Raw genomic sequence first — 20,898 nt, forward strand, 5'->3', positions numbered from 1 at the left:
GAGTTCATCTCCTCAAGAGAGGATGAAGCGGGGTAAAAAATAAAAGTTGGCAACTGCTCCTCTTTCTGGCTTTTAGCTCCAAGGTCTAACTACAAAGAGGGCAAGGATGTTTCAGCATGGACTGGTGAAGGGACACGATGGATGGATCCCCTTTGGATGGATTGCTGACTGCATTAACCATCACTAATACTCATCGACCTCCATGCATTCACTGGATGCACTCATTGAATGCTCTCAGAGCCTTATAAGGTTGTTGTTACTAATATTGTTAAGAATGCTCCATGAGGGCAAGGATTTTTCTCTGTTTTTATTTACTGTTTAACCTCTACTATCCAGAATAGTACCTGGCAAAGATTAGGTACTCACTAATATTTATTGTAGAATAAATGCCCATCTAAAGATGGAGGACCTGAGGCATAGAGAGGTTAATAACCTGTGCAAAATCCCAAGACTGGTCGTGGATGAGAAGAGTTAAAGCATACCCACCTGGGCCAGGGATGGGAGAAGCAGAAGGAGGGGAAATGTGTAGTTCTAGACAGCAGAGGGGCCCCGGGGCCATATTGTGCTGCCAGGGAGGTGGCAAGACCACTTTGAAGAAATGGCTGTGTTGGAGGGTGTACAATTGGAACTTGAGAAAGCATTCGAAGTGGCTAGGCTGCCACATTTGGGCAAGAGAGTGGCAGAATGAGGACACTGCAGAAGCAGCAGAGAGCTGCTGGTGGGATGGCCATGCACACATGAATGGCGGCAGCCTCCAGGACAGCTGCTGTAGATGGATGACCAAGAATTGAATGGCACTCCTCCCCTGAGAGATGATTGGTTGCTTTGTTTTCCTACAACCAAGAAAAATGGGCTGTAAAGCAGACTATTATTATAGAAAATGAGGCAAGTGCTATATCTTGTATATTTGATTTTTTTAAACCCAAGCATAACGTAGGAAGCGAATATTAAATGCATCATCAGAAGGTGTAAGCTTTGATCTTAGCTTGTCCCACCCGAAATTCCTAGGCAATTTACCTAATTTCCCTATGTCTGTTTCATCATCTATAAAGTGGGAATTAGAAGTGATTGAGGTGAGGACAAAAAGGTTTTTTTGAATGCAAGTTAAAACTCAGTGAAAGATAAAAAATACAATATGCTAATTTTGTATAGCTCCTATTTCCTTTGCACTTGATTTTGATTTACATAGATCTCTTTGGTGAATAAGGGGCTGGATTTATATCTTAAGCTTCCTGCAGACTTAATATTTATATTTTTCTTCATTTCTAATGTATACAATAAATGGATGTAAACATATTATTCAACATTTAAAGTGCTAATAAATAGGAAATATTTGACAGGTTGCTATTGCTGCCTATAAGTGTTATTTTCTAGAAGTTGCAAGCCAACCTGTCATTAATATGTTTCATGGACAATCTGCAGGCCCTATAATGCACAGGCAGGTATTTCACTGGATCCTTTCACTGAGCTGTCCTAATATTATAGCTGTAATGAATTGGAGTGGAAAAAATAAATAAATTTCTAGAACATTTAGGCATTTGTTACTCATCTGTATAACGATTATCAACAAGGTATGTTAGAATCTTCCACTCCAGCTTTATGGCTCTTCTGAGAAAAGGAATGTAAATGAAATATCCTCGCAGTAATGAGAGCTGTAAAGAGTCCTTGTAAAAAATGTGAATGGTTGGGAAATATAAATTGGAATCACTCACTCATCAAAGATATATTAGTGCCTATGATGTGCCTGGTATTTCTTTCCACAATGAGGGCATAACAGTAAACTGAATAACGAGGCACCTGCTCTTATGGAGCTTACCTTCTGCTGGAGGAGGGTGAAAACAAACCAAGAAAATACACTCTATTGTCAGACATGGTAATGAAGAAACACACAGCAGGTAGAGGACAAGACTGTGGGAGGAGGGTTCTGGTGAGGATGTGGTTGGCCAAGGGCTCCCCAAGGAGACCAAATGAATTGAGGAAGCAAGCCACTTGTGTATCTGAAAAGAAGGCTTGGCTGTATTCCCGTTGTCTCATTCTCCAGGAGCCTGCGGCGTAAAACTTTAAACATAAATGAGCATGTAGCAATAGATACATGTCAGCACCTGTAACTTTGATTCTATCTATTGAATGCAAATACATTAGATTATTTACACACAAAGAGCCTATCAAATGCCAAGAATAACCAGAAGTCTTTGCAGGCGGGACTGTTTGGTGAGCATATTTCATCTGAGAAATGAAGGAAGACACTTGGGTGGAAGTAAGTCGTCTTGACTCTCATTGGCTTGTGACTGTGACTTACTCATCATATAAACCCAAGATGCAGTCACTTATGAGGGCATAGAAGATACTAGAGACTCCACGGAAACATAGCACAAGTAAGTGGTAAGATTGAACTCTATAAAGATATGAAATGAGAGTGTTCTCTCTTCATCTTAGTGCTTATTTTTATTACTGTCGTATTCTGTGTGTGACTGAGCAACTTTTTGATGACCTCTTTTCACTGTGCCACTTCCTCTGATCTGGTCTCATTCAGATCCTCCCTATGTTAGTGGCCAAATAGAAATCAAACAGTAATTTCTAAGAGAAATATAGGTACTGGAGATTTTTAAAGATTTTAAAAGATTTTAAAATATCCTTTAAGTAGACTTTAACATACAAAATACAGTCAGTACAAGTGATGTTTTTTAATGTATGAAGCTGAAGTTCTTTCTTTCTCCCTTTCTTTCTTTTCTCTCTTTCTTTCTTCCTTTCTTTCTTCTCCCTTTCTCTCTCTTTCTCCCTTTTCCTTCCTTCCTTCCTTCCTTCCTTCCTTCCTTCCTTCCTTCCTCCCTTTCTTTCTTTCTTTTTCTCTTTCTCTCTCCCTTTCTTTCTGTCTTTTCTCTTTCTTTCTTTCTTTCTTCTTTCTTTCTCTTGGATTTTCTTTGTAATATTTTCTGTCACTTTAAGGCTCATTTTGTTGAAATGTCTTCATGTTTTGCCAAGAATTACCTTCTATCATCATTTGGTTTCAAAGATAATTCAAGGCATTTACTCCAGGCTAAGAATTTGGGCTCACAGCTCCCAAAGGATATTTCAATTATTCCTCTTGCTTGGCTTTAATGTGAGGCAGCCATTTAAAATGATATTTCATTGGTCTTTGATGGGAAAATAGAAATCCTGGCCTGCCAATGTGAAATTAAACATTCAGGGTTTGACTGAAATCAATATTATACTCAGTTAACAAAAATGCTGATATTTCTCTGTAGTCCTACAATTTAACTCCAACCTGGCAACTTTTCCAGAACTGAACTAGAAATGCTCAGGAACTCTGTGAGTGAAGGAAATCAACATTCTCTACCACCAACTGTTAGTAGGTAATGCAGTACTGTTATTTAAGGTCATAATGTGCAAGAAGTTCTTATGTAGACAATAGCATCTCATGTGATTGCTCTCTGAATCCAATTTTCGCATTTCAAAACACTGCAGTCTATATAATGGGAGTACAAATGTTACTCTATGTACTCTATGCCAGAACATTTTGTACAGGTTAAACATTGGTCAAGTTGAGATACAGCAAAGAACTGTTGGCAAATTCACAAATAATTTGTGTTTTTATACTTCAAATGTGTAGGTTATTGCATTATTCTCAAGAATGCTTGACTTTCCTTTTATTTAAGAGTAGGAGCTCATGTAGACCAACACTTTTATGAGTGAAATAAAAATAAATAGTGTTTAGGTTTTGAGGTGAATTGTAAAATGGCTAATACTTAATTCCCTATGTGTAATTTTTTCTATCCATCGAAATTATTTCAAAAATTCAATTCCTTTTTTTCAGTTATCTGCTGAAATCTTTTTTTTTTTTAATTTTTTTTTCAACGTTTATTTATTTTTGGGACAGAGAGAGACAGAGCATGAACGGGGGAGGGGCAGAGAGAGAGGGGGACACAGAATCGGAAACAGGCTCCAGGCTCCGAGCCATCAGCCCAGAGCCTGACGCGGGGCTCGAACTCACGGACCGCGAGATCGTGACCTGGCTGAAGTCGGACGCTTAACCGACTGCGCCACCCAGGCGCCCCGGAAAGCAGATTATTTTAACCAAGTAGTAATTCCAGTTCAGTTATAAAGGAAAGCTTTAAGCATGATCAGCTTATCTTTTTCCTTCTTGTTTCTGTATCATTTCAGGAAATATATACAGCTTTCCTTACATACGATTCTTTTTTTTTTTTTTTTAACATTTATTCACTTTTTTGAGAGACAGAAAGAGACAGTACGAGTGGGGAAAGGACAGAGAGAGAGAGAGAGAGAGAGGGAGACACAGAGTCCAAAGCAGGTTCCAGGCTCTCAGCTGTCAGCACAGAGCCCAATGTGGAGCTTGAACCCACGAACAGTGAGATCATGACCAGAGCGGAAGTCAGATGCTCAACTGACTGAGCCACCCAGGCACCCCTTCCTACATGGGATTCTTAACGTGTAGTAATAGTGGAAAGGCTCAGAAATGAAACTGACAGGGAACAGCATGACACTGGAATTTGCTTAGGCCAGTCCAATCATACTTAGGGGTATAATCCATCCGGTGTTCTTTCTATGTATTATGTGAAATTGAGATCTAATTCTGTATATTTTCTTCTTTTGTCTCAGAACCATTTCAGTCTAGCCCCATTATGTTCTCACTGTCATGTCATCTTGGTCATATATCTGAGATTCTGTTAAAGGCTCTATGCACCTCTGTGTGTCTGGTCCTGAACAAAGATCACATTACCCTAATTGCAAGTTGTTTTTTTTTTGGTTTTTTTTTTTTTGTTTTTTTATGTAAGTCTTGCAGTCTGGTAGGTCAAGTCCTCTCCCTCTGCTCTTTTCATTTGTCTTGGCTATTTTGGTCCTTAGCATTTCTGTTTGAAATTCAGGCTCAGGTTTATCCAGAGAGTCTCTTGAATTTTAAATTTTTTCTTTTTTTTCAACGTTTTTTATTTATTTTTGGGACAGAGAGAAACAGAGCATGAACAGGGGAGGGGCAGAGAGAGAGGGAGACACAGAATCCGAAACAGGCTCCAGGCTCCGAGCCATCAGCCCAGAGCCCGACGCGGGGCTCGAACTCATGGACCGCGAGATCGTGACCTGGCTGAAGTCGGACGCAAAACCGACTGCGCCACCCGGGCGCCCCTAGAGAGTCTCTTGAATTTTAAATACAAACAATAACTTTGATTGCAAATAAGGACAGTTTTGTCTCTGCCTTTCCATTCCTTACATATGTTGTTTATTGTTGTCATCTTACTGAGTAGCTAGGCATCTGGGACTATGTTGAACAGTAAGAGTAGTAGTGAGGCTCTCGTTACTCCTGACATTAAAGAAAATGCTTCTATTGGCTTCCCATTATGTATGTTTGCTCTAAGTTTTTGTTTTTGTTTTTTGTTTTGTTTTGTTTTGTTTTTTGTAAAAAGAGACTCTAATAGGTTAAAGAAGTTTTCTTCTGGGTCTGGTGTCTTTCATGAATGTAACTAATTCCATTCATTACATAATGGATAATTACCAATGGGTAATTACCAAGCAATTTCTTCACTGGTTAGTGTTAAATGCAGGCTTTCAGTTTTTTTATTTGCTTGTGTTAGTTTACATATTTCTCAAAATCTTTCCATTTAAGTGTTCAGTTATTTGTCATGTTACATGTCATGTTATGATTTTTTTACTGTTTTTTTTTTAATTTTTAAAATTTTTTTTAATTTTTGAGAGAGAGACAGAGCTCGAGCCAGGGGTGGGGAGACAGAGAGAGAGGGAGACACAGAATCCGAAGTAGGCTCCAGCACAGAGCCTCACAGGGCTCGAACCCACGGACTGTAAGATGATGACCTGAGCTGAAGTCAGTAACTTAACCGACTCAGCCACTCAGGTGTCCCATTAGCTTATGATTTTTAATGATCTATTTCATCTGCTATTATGACCCTTTTTGCTTATAATATTAATTTTTTGTGACTTTTCATATATTTTCCTTGTTTTCACTTTTACTAGAGGTTTACAATTTGACCTTTTAGAGATTGTATGTAAGAGCCTGCCAGGCCCTAGTTTCAAGCAGTGCTTCCCTACAGTCTCTCATTTGTGTGGGGGATTTTATTCTCTTTTTTTCCAAAGGAGCTACCTTCCTCAATGGTCGCTGCCTCTCTCAGAATTCAAGGTCCTGCTTACTGTATTTGGTGTCTGTTTGCTTTGATCCAGGCAAAGTTTGTCTTGGCTTTTAATCCTGACACTGTATTTTTCTTTTTATCCTTAACTTACTTTTATTTTTATGTGCTTTGAGGATCAGAGTCCAATCAAATTACACACAGCTGGGCTTGAACCTCAACTAGGGTGGGAACTGTCCTTCCCTGTCTTCCTCTCTCCCGCCCTCCCTTTTCATCCTTCCTGCTTTGCTTTCTGAATGTACACCGTGTGCCAAGCATTGTATTGGTACTTTCTACACAATATTTTCATTACCACTTGGCAGGTGAGGAAAGTAAAACTAGGAACAGGTAACTCGCCCAAGGCCACTTAGATACTAAGTAGCACGGTGCCTGCAAACCACACTGACCTACTCAACCCTTAAGCGCATTCCTCACTGCATCCATTGTGGGAGCGGGGTGTATCTTACCTTCATCCTTTTAGCCTATCATCCTTATGAAATAAAGGCTTTAACAAAGTGAGGTTATTGTAACAGAAATAGACTGCTGAGTGCAGTACGAGGAACAAAAATCTTCCAGACACTATGCTCTGTAGTTCTCATTAGCTTCTATTGTAAATTTCCTTGTCTATTTTCACCATACAAACATTTACTTGGAATTTCTTCGGTTAGTTTTTATGCAAAAACTTTATGAAATATAGAAAGGATCTTTAAACTTCGTAGATGTTTGCAATTGCATTTACATTTACTTATTTTTCATGTTATAAAATGTGCACATATGTCCTGAAAAACAAAAGTCTTCAAGTTTGGAATTTTGTAGCTGTAAGAATCAAGAAAACTAGACTTTCACTCAATAGAAAATATAATTATGCAACTAACTACAAGAATGTGTTGTGTAAGTACAGCTTCATCAATGAGTTACAACTGTTGAAGGGATGTTCTATCTTGAAAGATAAGCATTTGTCAGTTGTTCATGGACCTGTGCCTAATCTTAGATTTAAAGATATATTTGCAGAGAACTGTAGATAGCTGCCAACTTATACTAAGGACTTTTTTAAATGTCTTCTTTACTTGAGTGAAATACAATATAAAATGGCACATTTTTGCAAATGAACAATAACAAGTGCCTTTGTTTTCATGCAGAATTAGGAGGTGGACACTGATATTTATGTAGCATTTGACCAAATGGTAAAAAGTCATGTTTATTTTTTTTAACATTGATCATAATGGATGTATATGAATCTACATATTCATATAATGCTTATAAGGAAAATACACATAATTTCTTTGTTGCTGAGGAAACATTGACCCACGACAGCAAAAATCAATAAAAAAAAGTTGTATACGATGTTCTTCAAATAAAAACTGTGACCAAGAATGACATTTTTTCCACTCTGAAGACTCTTTTTGTTTTGAGATTTAGAACTGTTAGATCAAGGAGTTGTAACAATTATGCTTTTTATTTCCTAGATAAGAATGTTTCCTTGGGGCGCCTGGGTAGGTCCATCAGTTGAGTGACCGACTCTTGACTTAGGTTCAGGTATTGATCCCCAGGTCATGAGATCAAGCCCCACATTGAGCTCTGTGCTGACGGCACGAAACCTGCTTGGGATTCTGTGTCACCCTCTCTCTGTGTCCCTCCCCCACTGTCTCTCTCTCTGAAAATAAACAAATAAACTTAAAAAAAAAAGAGTGTTCCCTTTATTGTGATTACATAAACTATTCCCTTTTTTTTTTCAGAAGGAAACTTATTACTTTACCTTTTTTACTATTTTTATACTCTCGTGTTTTTCCCACTATTTATTTCTAAGCTCAACATTAAGTTTAACTTAGTTCCCCAAATTTGAACTCCCTGTATGCATATTTCTCCCCCAAAGAACTGGGGGCTCTGTACCTTGGAATTTTCATTAGTTCACTCCAGTGAGTTTTTAACTCACATACCTGATATGCGAGGCATGTGCCACATTTCACTTGGACACGGACTGGACTGGCCAACAGGAGTAGGCTGGCTTGTGGAATGTTCAGGGTGACTGTGTTTCTAGCAAGGAGCATCACCTCCACCCACAATACCTGGACGGGGAAAACCCAGGCCCAGAGAAATGGATTCACCAGAAATTACCGTCACCATTGTTTCCTGGGTCTTGAAGGGGTCTCAATAGGCAACCAGACAGCTGTTTGTGGTCATCTGCACCACAGCGGGATACTGGGAGTGCATAAACTTGGCAATCTAGATTTTTGTGGTTTGTGTTTGACCGTTTATGTGGTGTGACTTCAGATAGAATTTTGGTTTGAGACTTCAGCCTAACTTTTCTTTTTATTTACTATTCTGTTAACATCCTTGAAAGACTTCCCTAGCAGAAAATAAACTACTTAAACTTACCACTTAAAATAAATAATTGTTGGGGCACCTAGGTGACTCAGTTCGTTGAGTGTGTGACTTTGGCTCAGATCACGATCTGACAGTTCGTGAGTTCGGGCTCCGCATGGGGCTCGCTGCTGTCAGCACAGAGACCACTTTGGATCTTTTGTCCTCCTCTGTCTCTGCCCCTCCCCCACTCATGCTCTCTCTCTCAAAAATAAAAAGTTAAAAAATAATTACTCTTTATGACTTCTATTCATGTAATTACTATGAACATTATTTGTTTTTAGTGTACTGTATTCACAGTGGTTATTTTTGACTATAGAATTAACTCAGAGTTATTATCGTCAATAGCTAATAATTATTAAGCGTCTGGCATTGTGTGAAACGCTTTACCTGTACTACCTCAGTACATCTCCAAGTCCATATTAATATCTCTACTTCCAAAAAATGGACTTTGAAATTCAGAGAGATTTTGTTGACTAGTCCAAAGATACACGGCAACTTAGTGCAAGAGCTGAATTTCAAATGACAATGTTTCTTTCTAGGTTACCTGATCGTTAAAAAATTACAAGACATTCTACCATTAGTGCTTGAAATCATTAATCGTTTATAAACAATGGAAATGAGATGATACAAATCACAGAAAACTCATGAAATTATAACGACCTACACCTAACCAATGTAGCCAGTATTAGCAAACTTTATGAAATGTAAGAAAGTTGCTTTCTTTCTCCCTTGCTCCTCTACGGGAGGTACAGAGAAATATGCCTCCCATTGCCCCCTCCCAACAAAGGTCACCAAGGTGGGTTCTGTTTGCGGGGTGCTAGCATCCCAATAAAACCCAGCAGCATGCATGCAGTAAAAGAGAAAAGAGAGCAGTGTTTCCCTAAGCCTTTGATTCCTAGAGGGAAATGCCATGGGCGAGAGAAGGGAGGCGATGGCCAGCTCAGGTTGGCAAGGCTGGCTCACATTCCCCTTGCATGTACCCTGTTCATGAAATCCTTATCCAGCTGTCTACAAGTGAGTAAAGGCAGGAAAAAAACAGCTTAAAATGGAAAAAATGGAAAGTTTCAGACTCTGTCCTCTGAAGGTTGGTGTATAGATACCCTCTCACACTGAATTTTTTTTGTAAGTAAAATTTGAGTTTGATTATTTCACTGGAATGTTCCAGCTAATTCTTAAAGAGGTAGTCATGATCTTCTAACAAGTCTTTCCCATATGTTATTAGGATGGTGATTTATAATTCAGGTTTTGAAATATTCTCTAATATCTACAGCTATTTCAAAAGATGCCATAAAGTTTTGAAAAAATCCCCAAAGAAAAATATCAAAACATCCCTAGAGGGCTGCTAAAATAATCTTAAAATTTTCTTTTTCCAGAATCCCACCATGCCAAACTACAAACTCACTTATTTTAATATGAGGGGGAGAGCGGAAATTATTCGATATATATTTGCATATTTGGACATAAAGTATGAAGACCACAGAATAGAACAAGCTGATTGGCCTGAAGTCAAATCAAGTAAGTGGCACAAATAGTTCATGAAAATGTAGGGAAAATATATTTCCAGAACTTTCTGTGTTTCCTCAGGGAAATGAATAAAAAGAAAGGTTTTAATTTTTTTATTTATTGATTAAAAAAAATTTTTTAATGCTTATTTATTTTTGAGAGAGACACAGAGCACAAGTGGGGTAGAGGCAGAGAGAGAGGGAGACACAGAATCCGAAGCAGGCTCCAGGCTCAGAGCTGTCAGCACAGAACCTGACGCAGGGCTCGAACTCATGAACCGCGAGATCATGACCTGAGCTGAAGCCGGACACTTAACTGACTGAGCCACCCGGGTGTCCCATTTATTATTATTATTATTTTTTTAAGTTTATTTTATTTTTGAGACAGAGAGAGACAGAGCATGAACGGGGGAGGGGCAGAGAGAGAGGGAGACACAGAATCGGAAGCAGGCTCCAGGCTCTGAGCCATCAGCCCAGAGCCCGACACGGGGCTCGAACTCACCGACCGTGAGATCATGACCTGAGCTGAAGTCGGACGCTTAACCGACTGAGCCACCCAGGCGCCCCTATTATTATTTTTTTAAATAGAGGTTTTTAAATCTGATTTAGCTTTACATTGAGAAGCTAGGTGGCCCCCAAAATGTTCTATTCAAGGTGAAAACACAAACCTCATAGAAAGAATATATAAACAACACAAAGCTGTGTCAGAAGAGCTGAAATGGGGAATACCAAAGTCATTATTCTTGACAATTGGAATTGGATGGGCTCACTGCAGATACCTATAATGTTTTGACAAGGGATCAGATATGCTGCTCTAACAGAAAACCGACCTCAAAATCGCTTAGATAACAAGGAAATTAGTTGTCTCAGATAACCAAAAATCAGAAATAGGACAGGTTTCAAGAGATGACTTTCTTCTGTGTGTTGGCGGCATCATGGAACAAGTAACAATAAGGTTGCTGCGGTTCCAGCCCCACAGCCTTGAACAGGAATGTCGAGAGATATGTGAGAGAGAGAAAGAGCACTGCTTCCATAAATGTTGAGTGAAGAAAATCTTTCCTAGAAGACGTCGGCAAACTTGTCATGTCTCACTGGCTCAAATTGGGTTATGTGTCTGCGTGTGAACCGACAAAGCAGATAAGAAGTACCTTGAACCATCTAGTCTACCTCTGAAGTTGGGGGTGGAATCTATTTTCATGTAGCATGTGACTATTCAAAAGAAGGATGGATATGTGAGCAAAACTAGGATGTTTGATCAGAAGAAAGAGCAAATTGACAAATTGGGCAGGTAACCAAATGAAAACATGCTACTTAGCACTCAAGACAAAGGGGAAGAATTAGAAATATTATTACATTAAAAAGTGTGTGGCTCTCAGTAAATTGTGAGTCATCCCCTAGGTGCTTTTTTTTTTTTCTGAATGAAGAAAAAAATAGATGAGCTAATTCTTTTGTTCATGAAATCCACCTAGAAATACTAACTAAATATTAGTTGTATGGTTAAAATTCACATTTTTGTGATGAAGTTATTACGAACTTGCATAAAGATGAAGTTGAAGAAAACGACTATTGAGTATTGGAAGACTATCAGGCACCTAGTAGATACTCCCCAGACTCATTTCATTTAATTTCTCCAGCCTGCCTTCATGGGATGTATTATTGTTTCTATTTTATAGCTGGGATAGCTATAGCACACAGAATTTATGTAATCTACGTTCACAGTCCTAGCAGGGTAGAATTGTTTTTCAAACACAGGTCAATTTCATACAGTGGCCCAAGTTATTTGCACTAGATGCCAATAACTGTAGCCACCCTGGAAAACAATGTGGAGGTTCCTCAAAAAACTAAAAGTAGAACTACCCTACGACCCAGCAATAGCACTACTAGGAATTTATCCAAAGGATATAGGAGTGTTGATTCATAGGGGCACAAGTACCCCAATGTTTATTGCAGCATTATCGACAATAGCCAAAGTATGGAAAGAGCCCAAATGTCAGTCAACTGATGAATGGATAAAGAAGATGTGGTTTATGTATACAATGGGATACTAGTCAGCAATGAAAAAGAATGAAATCTTGCCATTTGCAACAACGTGGATGGAACTGGAGGGTATTATGCTAAGTGAAATAAATCAGTCAGAGAAAGACAGATATCATATGATTTCACTCATGTGTGGAATTTGAGAAACTTAACAGAAGACCATGGGGGAGGGGAAGGAAAAAAAGTAGTTACAGACAGGAAGGCAAACCATGAGAGACTCTTTTTTTTTTAATTTTTTTTAACGTTTATTTATTTTTGAGACAGAGACAGAGCGTGAACAGGGGAGGGGCAGAGAGAGAGGGAGACACAGAATCTGAAACGGAGTCCAGGCTCTGAGCTGTCAGCACAGAGCCTGAAGAAGGGCTCGAACTCACAGACCGCGAGATCATGACCTGGGCAGAAGTCGGACACTTAACCGACCAAGCCACCCAGGTGCCCCAAGAGACTCTTAAATACAGAGAACAAACTGAGGGTTGATGGGGGTGGGGGAGAAAGGAAAATGGGTGATGGGCACTGAGGAGGGCACTTGGGATGAGCACTGGGTGTTGTATGTAAGTGATGAATCATGGGAATCTACCTCAGAAACCAAGAACACACCGTATGCTCTGTATGCTAGCTAACTTGACAATAAATTATATTAAAATAAATATATAAATGAATAAAACCACTAACACCAGGATAACTGGCATATTAACAATACATATCACCACATGCCTTTTAAAAACATGAGTTCTTTAAAAGTCATTGCCCCTGTAATCACTCTTTTTCTTATCAGAGAACTCTTCCCTGGAGGGCTTGAATATTTCATTTCCTTTTATCATGAAACTTTCTCATTAATATCCAAACTCTCCCCCTGCCATCAGAATTTGTACATGGGATTTTTAACTCTGTGGACGTGAAATAGGTGAAATTAAATTTTATTCATTAATGAAGTCAAGATGGATAGCAAGTTGCACAGACATTACATATAACAAATGCTGCCTTTTAGTTTTTTAGATATAAGTTCTTTGAGTGCCTCATACCCTCTTCTACCTTGACTTTCCATTATGTTATTAAAAACAGAATTGCTACATTTTCTTAATATTTTCACAGATTCTTAGAGTCGAAAGGAATTTTAAAGTACATGGTGGTTAGGATGTATATATATATATATATATATATATATATTCATAGTTTCAGATGCTTTAACAGACACCCAACACAAAAATGGCCTAAAGAGAATAGAAATTCATTTCTTTTGCATAAAAGCCCAAGCTGGTATAGTGGTGCTGCTCCATGAAGTTGTCAAAGATTAGGCTCGTTATTTTCTGTTGATCTGCCACCCCTTGTTGGTTGTCTAATTTATATAGTGTAAGATAGCTCCCCCTCCTTCCACATTTCAGCTCACAGGAAGTCTAAGAGGGAAAGGGGCACATCTCTTTCTTTCAACAGCATGACCAGAAAGTTTTACATTTCACTTCTGCTTGTAGCCCCTTGGTAAGAACTTATTCATGTGGTCATACATTACTACAGGGGAAGCTGGGAAATGCTGACGTTATTGTGGATAATCATTTGCTCAGCTAAAAATCCAGGATTTTATAGCTTTGAGAAAAAAGGCAAGAGCAGATGTTGAAAAGCAGTTTATTACATATTTTAGCTGGCCTCATCTCCCATCTGACTTAGGAATGCTCGCTGGTGTTTGAAATCCTCTACGACCTGCCCTCTGTGATAACCTAGAATATCATTGGATATTTCCATTAAGAAGTTCTTCCAAGTCAAACCTGGTACCCTGCACACAGGTGCTGACATTTTTTTTCTCTTGAAATAACATTGAAGTACTTCTTAAAAAAAAAAAAGTCAAAGCCCTACAAAGACAAAGAAATCAAGCTTGAATATAATAGCACAAAATTCTCAAAGCTGGAAAACAGGTCCAAGAATGGTAAGATGATGGGGCATCTAGGTGGCTCAGTCAGTTAAGTGACCAACTCTTGATCTCAGCTCATGTCATGATCTCACGGTTTGTGAGTTCACCCCCGTGTCAGGCTCTGCACTGACGGCTTGGAGGCTGCTTGGGATTCTCTCTCTCTCTTTCTCTCTCTGCCCCTCCCCTGCTTGTTCTCTCTCTCTCTCTCTCTGTCTCAAAATCAATAAATAAACATTAGCAAAAACAGAATGGTAAGGTGACTTAGTAGGCTACTGATGCTCAAATATAAGCCTAGAGGAGGAGGAGGCAAGCTGAATCACTCCAGGGGTCCCCCCAAATTCTCAGGAATTGGAAGCAACCGAGAACTCTAAAAACCGAACTGACAGAGGATTGACTAGAAGAATGTGAGGCAGCAGCATGACCACAAGATCTTTTTTCCCACCCTGGAAGAAGGATGGAGATTACTCTCAATCAAGGATGACCCAGAGGATTCTAGGACACCAGTCATGTCTGAGGACAAAATATTATAGGTAGGATTCAACGGAAATCTAGAAACTAAATAGTGAGACCCAAAGCCCTTATCCCCTGCTCTACAGTCAGAATGCTGCAACCAAATGAGTATCCCTCGGGCAGGAAATGCAAAATGTTGTCTCCAGGGAAGCTGGTCAGTCCAAGAGAAATGTCTAGCAGACACTGAACGGGTGGGCATCTCAGTGACACGGCCCAGCCCAGTCTGTTTGTAAGCCCTCCCCATGTCCACTGAGGTTCCAATTAGCTTTTATTCTTTTCACTTATTTAAAACAGGAATGGCAAACCAAAATTTAATAGATATTTGTTAGAAGGCCTCTAATATGAAACAGACCTACACAAAGAAGTAGTGGGGGAAAAATCAACTGAGGGCATCAGGATGATATAGCAAGAAAAAAATTTCAAAAATAGAAAATCCTCAAAGAGAACAGATATTCTATACATTGTGAACAAATATGCTATAAAAAGGAATGTTCAGAGACAAAAAAGGTGTTGAAACTAAAAATTTGATATAGACAAAACAAGTCAAATTGATAAAATGATAAAAAAAAGTAAGAACTTCTCCAGAAGGCACAGGAGGAAAAAGAAATAAAAAATGGAGAAAAAAGATTAGAAAAATTGAGACTCAAGTTGAAGATGTCTAATGTCTCAGTGAAATTCTGGGAAGAGAGAACAGAAAACAGAAAAGGAGGAAAACCTTTTTAATTTTTTTTAATGTTTATTTATTTCTGTTCTTTTTTAAAAAAAATTAATGTTTATTTTTGAAGGAGGAAAACTTTTAAAAGACTCTTCTTTACACAAAATTAGAATCTATCTCCTTATGGTTTTCATACATTGGCCTTGGACTTAGCATTTTAATCTGTGGAGAATAGATTATTCCTTCTATCACATCCAATTATTTGAGGAAATTTAGTATCTTTAAGATCATAGAGAAAAAAAGACATTGCTGTGTAGTCAGTTCAATGATAATACTCTGAGTGCAGATAAAGCTCACTGGCTGAGTTCAGAACTGAGTCCCAGCTAACTCATACATCTGTTCCTCTAGATATCAACTTTTAGAACTTCCTTGCTTGTTTCTCTGATCATCATTGTGAATTTCAGTCCAAACTTTCTAGCCCTGACTCTACTTCTTGATTTATATGCTGCTTCCCATGGGTTATATGAGGTGGGGGTCCAAGGGACAACTCTCCTCTCTTCCTGGAGGGTTCTATTTATGTCCCCTAGTTTGGATTTCCTCACTACCGAAGAAGGACAAGCTACTGTTAGATTATGTCCACCATTTAATGGATGGTGCCTGTGGGGAAACACAATGTTCCAGGCATTAGAAGAGCACAGAGCACAATGGGACCACCACTCTTAGCATAAGTCCGAGATACTCTCCAAGGACATTTTACCAAGATCACAGTGCTTACTTTGGCAGCCATATCACACAGCCTTATACTCAGCGTCACTAAATTCCTTAAAGCTTTTTGACAGATGCTCCTGTTTAGTTACATCTCCAACAACCCCAAAGTTATTTTTTTCTGGAACCAAATGAAGGCCTTGGCACTTATCTTCTTAAATTTCTTTATTCCCACTGTTGGCAATTATCACGAGCTTGGCTCAAATGCTGCCAGTAGCTGAAAGCCTACCATCTCGCAAGAAAACACATTCCATCATCAATAGTTCCAATGCTAAAAAATTATGCTTCATTTTGAGTTAATATCTGCCCTTTTTAAATTACTTTTTAGTTCCAGTTCTGTGTTTTAGAGATAGTCAGGATAAGTACAATTTTTCATCCTTTTGATTGCTGTGCCATATATGAAGGTGGCCATTAGGTTACACTTCGTTTGTTTTGTTCTCCCCAGTGAAGAGTGCCAAGTTTTTCAGCCAATCCTTATAAAAAGTGGTTTTCAGACCCTTCTCTAACTTGGCTACTGTCCTCTGGGTTTGCTCTGATTTTTAATGTATTTCACAAAATATAGCTCTTAGAACTAGCAAAACAGCTGAGCAAAGTTTCCAACTGAACTCAGTTTGAGCCTCTACCAAGTAGGTGACCTGGACTCTTGACACAACCTCTCTTCACCTCATCTCCTCATTTATAAAATGAGATAATACCTACTTCACAAAATTGTTGTAAGTACCAGAGGACCTAATGGGTACATGAAATATTTAGCACACTGCCTAGCATAAAGGGGGCAGCCCTCTAAATGTTAAGCATGTTAATTTCTAATCACATACTTTGCTCCGAATAAGGCATCGTGATTTGTGTCAGCTTTATTTGGGACTTTGTTTAGCTCACTGCAGTATCTCAGGCACCTAGAATTGTACTTAGCACACTCCTTAGGTAAGTACTCAAGGATGTTTTTATTCCTGATGTGAACTGTAATCCATCTTGTACTTATTTAATGTGCATATGGAAGACACTTGAAGGCTGATTCTAGGTTGATTCTAGTTGCATTAGGGTCATGGGATTATGAGTGGCACTTTATTCTTTTCTCCCTTTCCAAAATAATGATATTTCCCAAACTAAGGCACCGGTTGGGAATATTGTGATCAATACATGTGACAAAATATAATGCAGCCATTAAAAAGGGATGTTTCAGGGCGCCTGGGTGGCACTGTGCTCTCTCTATCAAAAATAACCATTAAAAACAATTTTTAAAAAAATTTTTTTAACGTTTATTTATTTTTGAGACAGAGAGAGAGAGACAGAGCATGAACGGGGGAGGAGCAGAGAGAGAGGGAGACACAGAATCGGAAGCAGGCTCCAGGCTCTGAGCCATCAGCCCAGAGCCCGACACGGGGCTCGAACTCACGGACCGCGAGATCGCGAGATCATGACCTGAGCTGAAGTCGGACGCTTAACTGACTGAGCCACCCAGGCGCCCCAAAAACATTTTTTTTTTAAAAAGGCTGATGTGTCATTGATTTGGAAAGGTTTCAAAAAGAGGTTATCAAATTAAAAAAGTGGTTTATAAATACATTATGATGTTGTTTTTAAATACATATGAGTAAGCAATTAAAATACTCAAATAGCTGTAATTATATGGTAGTTATTATTTATCTACAACTTAGAATTTTTCTATAAAAACATGTTTCTTTCTGACAAAACACAATAGATTGAGATAAAACAAAGTAGGATCTACAGGTAAAATAACACATCTGCTAGGAGTCTGCCCTAATATTTGTACAAATTGCTTACTTACTACCTTACTATATACTTCACATAGTCTCTCATCAAAATTGGCTAAATTTCTTACCATAACTCGATAAGTAAATCAAACTCTCCATTTCCTTAGATTATGGTTTTAAAGAATAACTCACGTTATTGCTCATGGAAGCCACAAAAATTAATGAAGCTTTAAAAGAAAGGTTTTTGAAAAGATAAGTAATAAGTGTTATGTAATATATGAGGTAATACACAGGTTAATATGTAGTGTCACTGTAAACCTGGGTTTTCTACCTGCTGCGGCCACTAACTCTGTAGTAGGTCTTCTGACAACTTAAAAAAAAAAAAAAAATCTTATCAAGGGGCGCCTGGGTGGCTCGGTCAGTTGAGCTTCCAACTTCAGCTCAGGTCATGATCTCACGGTTTGTGGGTTCGAGCCCTGCGTGGGGCTCTGTGCCAGCAACTCAGAGTCTGGAGCCTGCTTCTGATTCTGTGTCTCCCTCTCTCGTTGCCCCTCCCCCAATGATGCTCTGTCTCTGTCTCTCTCTCCTTCAAAAGTAAACATTAAGAATTTTTTTTAAATAAAAATATAAAACTTATGAAGATTCTGGTGCTTACTGTCCCTTTTAGAATAAATATTCAAACATTTTATAACTTTCAAATCATGATTTATTTCTGTAATTATCAGTAAAAATGGAAGAATTATTACTGATTTTGGTACGGAAGTTGATTTTTTTTTAATTGTTGCTTCTTTTATTTTAAGCTCTTCCATTCGGTAAAATCCCCATTTTGGAAGTCGATGGACTTAACCTCCACCAGAGCCTAGCAATAGCAAGATACCTGACCAAAAACACAGGTAATATGTTTATTGTGTGGAAGAGTTTTGATAACCGAAAAAAAAAAAATACAGGACATATATTTGCTACTCATCAAACAATTTTATTATTGAACATTATAGTGTAAAGAAGAATGAAACTAAATGCTAGAGAAGTATCGATGATAACGCAGGTTATTTGTTGTACGAGTTATTTATTGTAATATTAGTAAAAGACATGAAAGAAACAAACCTAATCAGCAGAGGCTAGACAGTGGTGCTTCTATGTAGCTGAAAAAGGAGCAAAGATGCCCTTAACAAACTTGTGAGGAAAGATCTGTAGGATATATGGGGGATGCTTATATTGAGTGGGATATATAGATTTATTTTCATAAAGAAATAATAGAAGAATACCAACCCCCGCCCCCCCTTCCGAACGGAATGGTAGGTAAGGGAGCACAATGAGAGGATGGGAGTGGGGGTGGAAGTTAGTCTTCATTGGATACAGTTTTATATTTTGAATTTTTGAACTATAAGAATATATTGCCTATTAAAAAATTAACATTTTAATATAGTCGATCAAATCCAGTGTATTTCTGGGCTTAAAATGGTCTTATTTTATAGACCTGGCTGGAAAAAACAGAACTGGAACGATGTCAAGCTGATGCGATTGTGGACACATTGGATGATTTCATGGCACGTTTTCCTTGGGCAGAGAAAAAACAAGATATAAAAGTAATGTGATCAGTTCGTTGTTACTATTAATCATATCCACTTGCCAGGCATTAGGTGGCTTGCTTTAAAATGGCCTTTCTATCAAAGTAAGACATACCTATAGTTTTAAAATATCAAATTACATTAAATTTAAAACAAAGTACAGCGATTTCCTGCTTTACCTCTTCACATTAACCCCTCCTCAGACATAACCCTCGTTTAGCTAGTTCTTTAAGACAAGTACATATGGCTTTCTTTGATTCACTAATTTTAGATCGTTTCTCTGGACTTATTACTAAGGTAATAAGAATTTATCTCTTATGTAATCATCATCTCTGCTTCCCTTCTTCCCAATTTTAATGATATTAAAATGTTTTGTTCAAATTGATATTTGGTTGTTACATTAGTATTCCTAGGCAAATATTATACAGAACTGTGAATTGTACTATACTTTATTTCCTTTCTCACTTTACCTCCTCGAAGTTACTAATTGCCTTTCCTTCATTTGCCTAATTGCTTTTACACTTACCACTAAACCTTCCCACACCATCCAGTAGCCTGCCAATACGATTTTCCACAAGGTCGATGATACCAGATAATCTATTATGTCCCCTATTTTCTTGGAGATACCTGGCCGAGATCCTCTCTTTTTTGCTGAACTGTCTAGGTTTCTGCACATCTGTCTTCACCAGACTTCCCTTCACTGTCATCCCAGGGATGTCTTTCTCCTGAGTGGAGTCCTATTGTTTCCTGAATGCCATCTCTGTCTTTTACTTACTTCTTTATTTGGGGTGCATCCTCCAGGATTCCAAAAGTTAAAATGAAGGCTTGATGACAAGAGGTGTGATGATGACAGACAGCATGGATATGTCTGTCTTGTGTGCCACACTGCTTCAGTCTGGTTTGGTCGCCCTAAACACCTGGTGCACAGTTGTCATCCTGAGATCTTTATTACCCTAATTTTCCTCTTTTTTTGGTCTCTGTCTTTCCCCACAAGCCAGACCACCCTTTATAATCCATGATAAAGAATAGGAAGATTAAAAAGTTTACCCAAAGCCCTCGGCATGTGGACAGGGTTCGTTGATTTTGAGCATCACCAGGCCATTTGCAGAGTATTTCCCCACAGCACTATCTTTAGGGACTAGAAAGAGTCCCAAGAGAGGACTTCCAGTCTTTTGCCTGGAAATAAAGTTGTGGCTGCCAGTGTTCTGAGAAACAATCAGCAAAGAGAGGGCTAAGAATCTCAGAACTTAGAGTTCAGTGTGCATATATTCATTTAATCTCCTATTTTGAATACATTATGAATGACAACTCCCAACCCACAAACCATCGATTTCACCCTCTCGAGCCTTCTGCTAATGATGGGGCAGAGGCACGTGTCAAGTGTAAAATGAAGGAGGAAATCTCATGCTAAAACGACTTCTTCCACAGCTTTCCACCAGTCCTGACATTATCCTCTCTCTTACCTCCTTACCCCCAATTCTCGATATATCTTGCCTCTTCCTGAACCATTTGAGGGTGTGATGAGGTAGATATTAAAGTTTTCAGCTTTACCTTTGCAGATACCATTCAACCATTTTCTTTACGGCTTCAAATTTTGTTTTGTCTTGTCTCCTGTTTTCCACCTCTTTGTGGGCTCTATCTTTTCAAAAATACGTATTTACTGTGGTTTTTGGATGAAAAATATGTATGTGTGTCACATCCATCATCTTTATCCAGAATTCTAAATAGACCTTGCTGGTTATTCTCCATTA

The 20,898-nt window shown here is 38.5% G+C and overlaps 1 protein-coding gene across 1 annotated transcript in view; it reads left to right on the forward strand.

Moving 5' to 3' along the window:
- The first annotated feature begins 2,202 nt into the window (after positions 1–2,202).
- HPGDS (hematopoietic prostaglandin D synthase) overlaps positions 2,203–20,898 on the forward strand; it is a 28,828-nt gene continuing 10,132 nt past the window's right edge. Inside the window, 5 exon segments of the mRNA XM_043572165.1 lie at positions 2,203–2,375; positions 9,869–10,010; positions 18,380–18,472; positions 19,055–19,065; positions 19,067–19,165. Of these exon segments, the coding sequence (XP_043428100.1) occupies positions 9,878–10,010; positions 18,380–18,472; positions 19,055–19,065; positions 19,067–19,165 (336 nt within the window). The 5' untranslated portion in view covers positions 2,203–2,375; positions 9,869–9,877.

The sequence above is a fragment of the Prionailurus bengalensis genome, chromosome B1, assembly GCF_016509475.1.
Source record: "Prionailurus bengalensis isolate Pbe53 chromosome B1, Fcat_Pben_1.1_paternal_pri, whole genome shotgun sequence".
Lineage (NCBI taxonomy): Eukaryota > Metazoa > Chordata > Mammalia > Carnivora > Felidae > Prionailurus > Prionailurus bengalensis.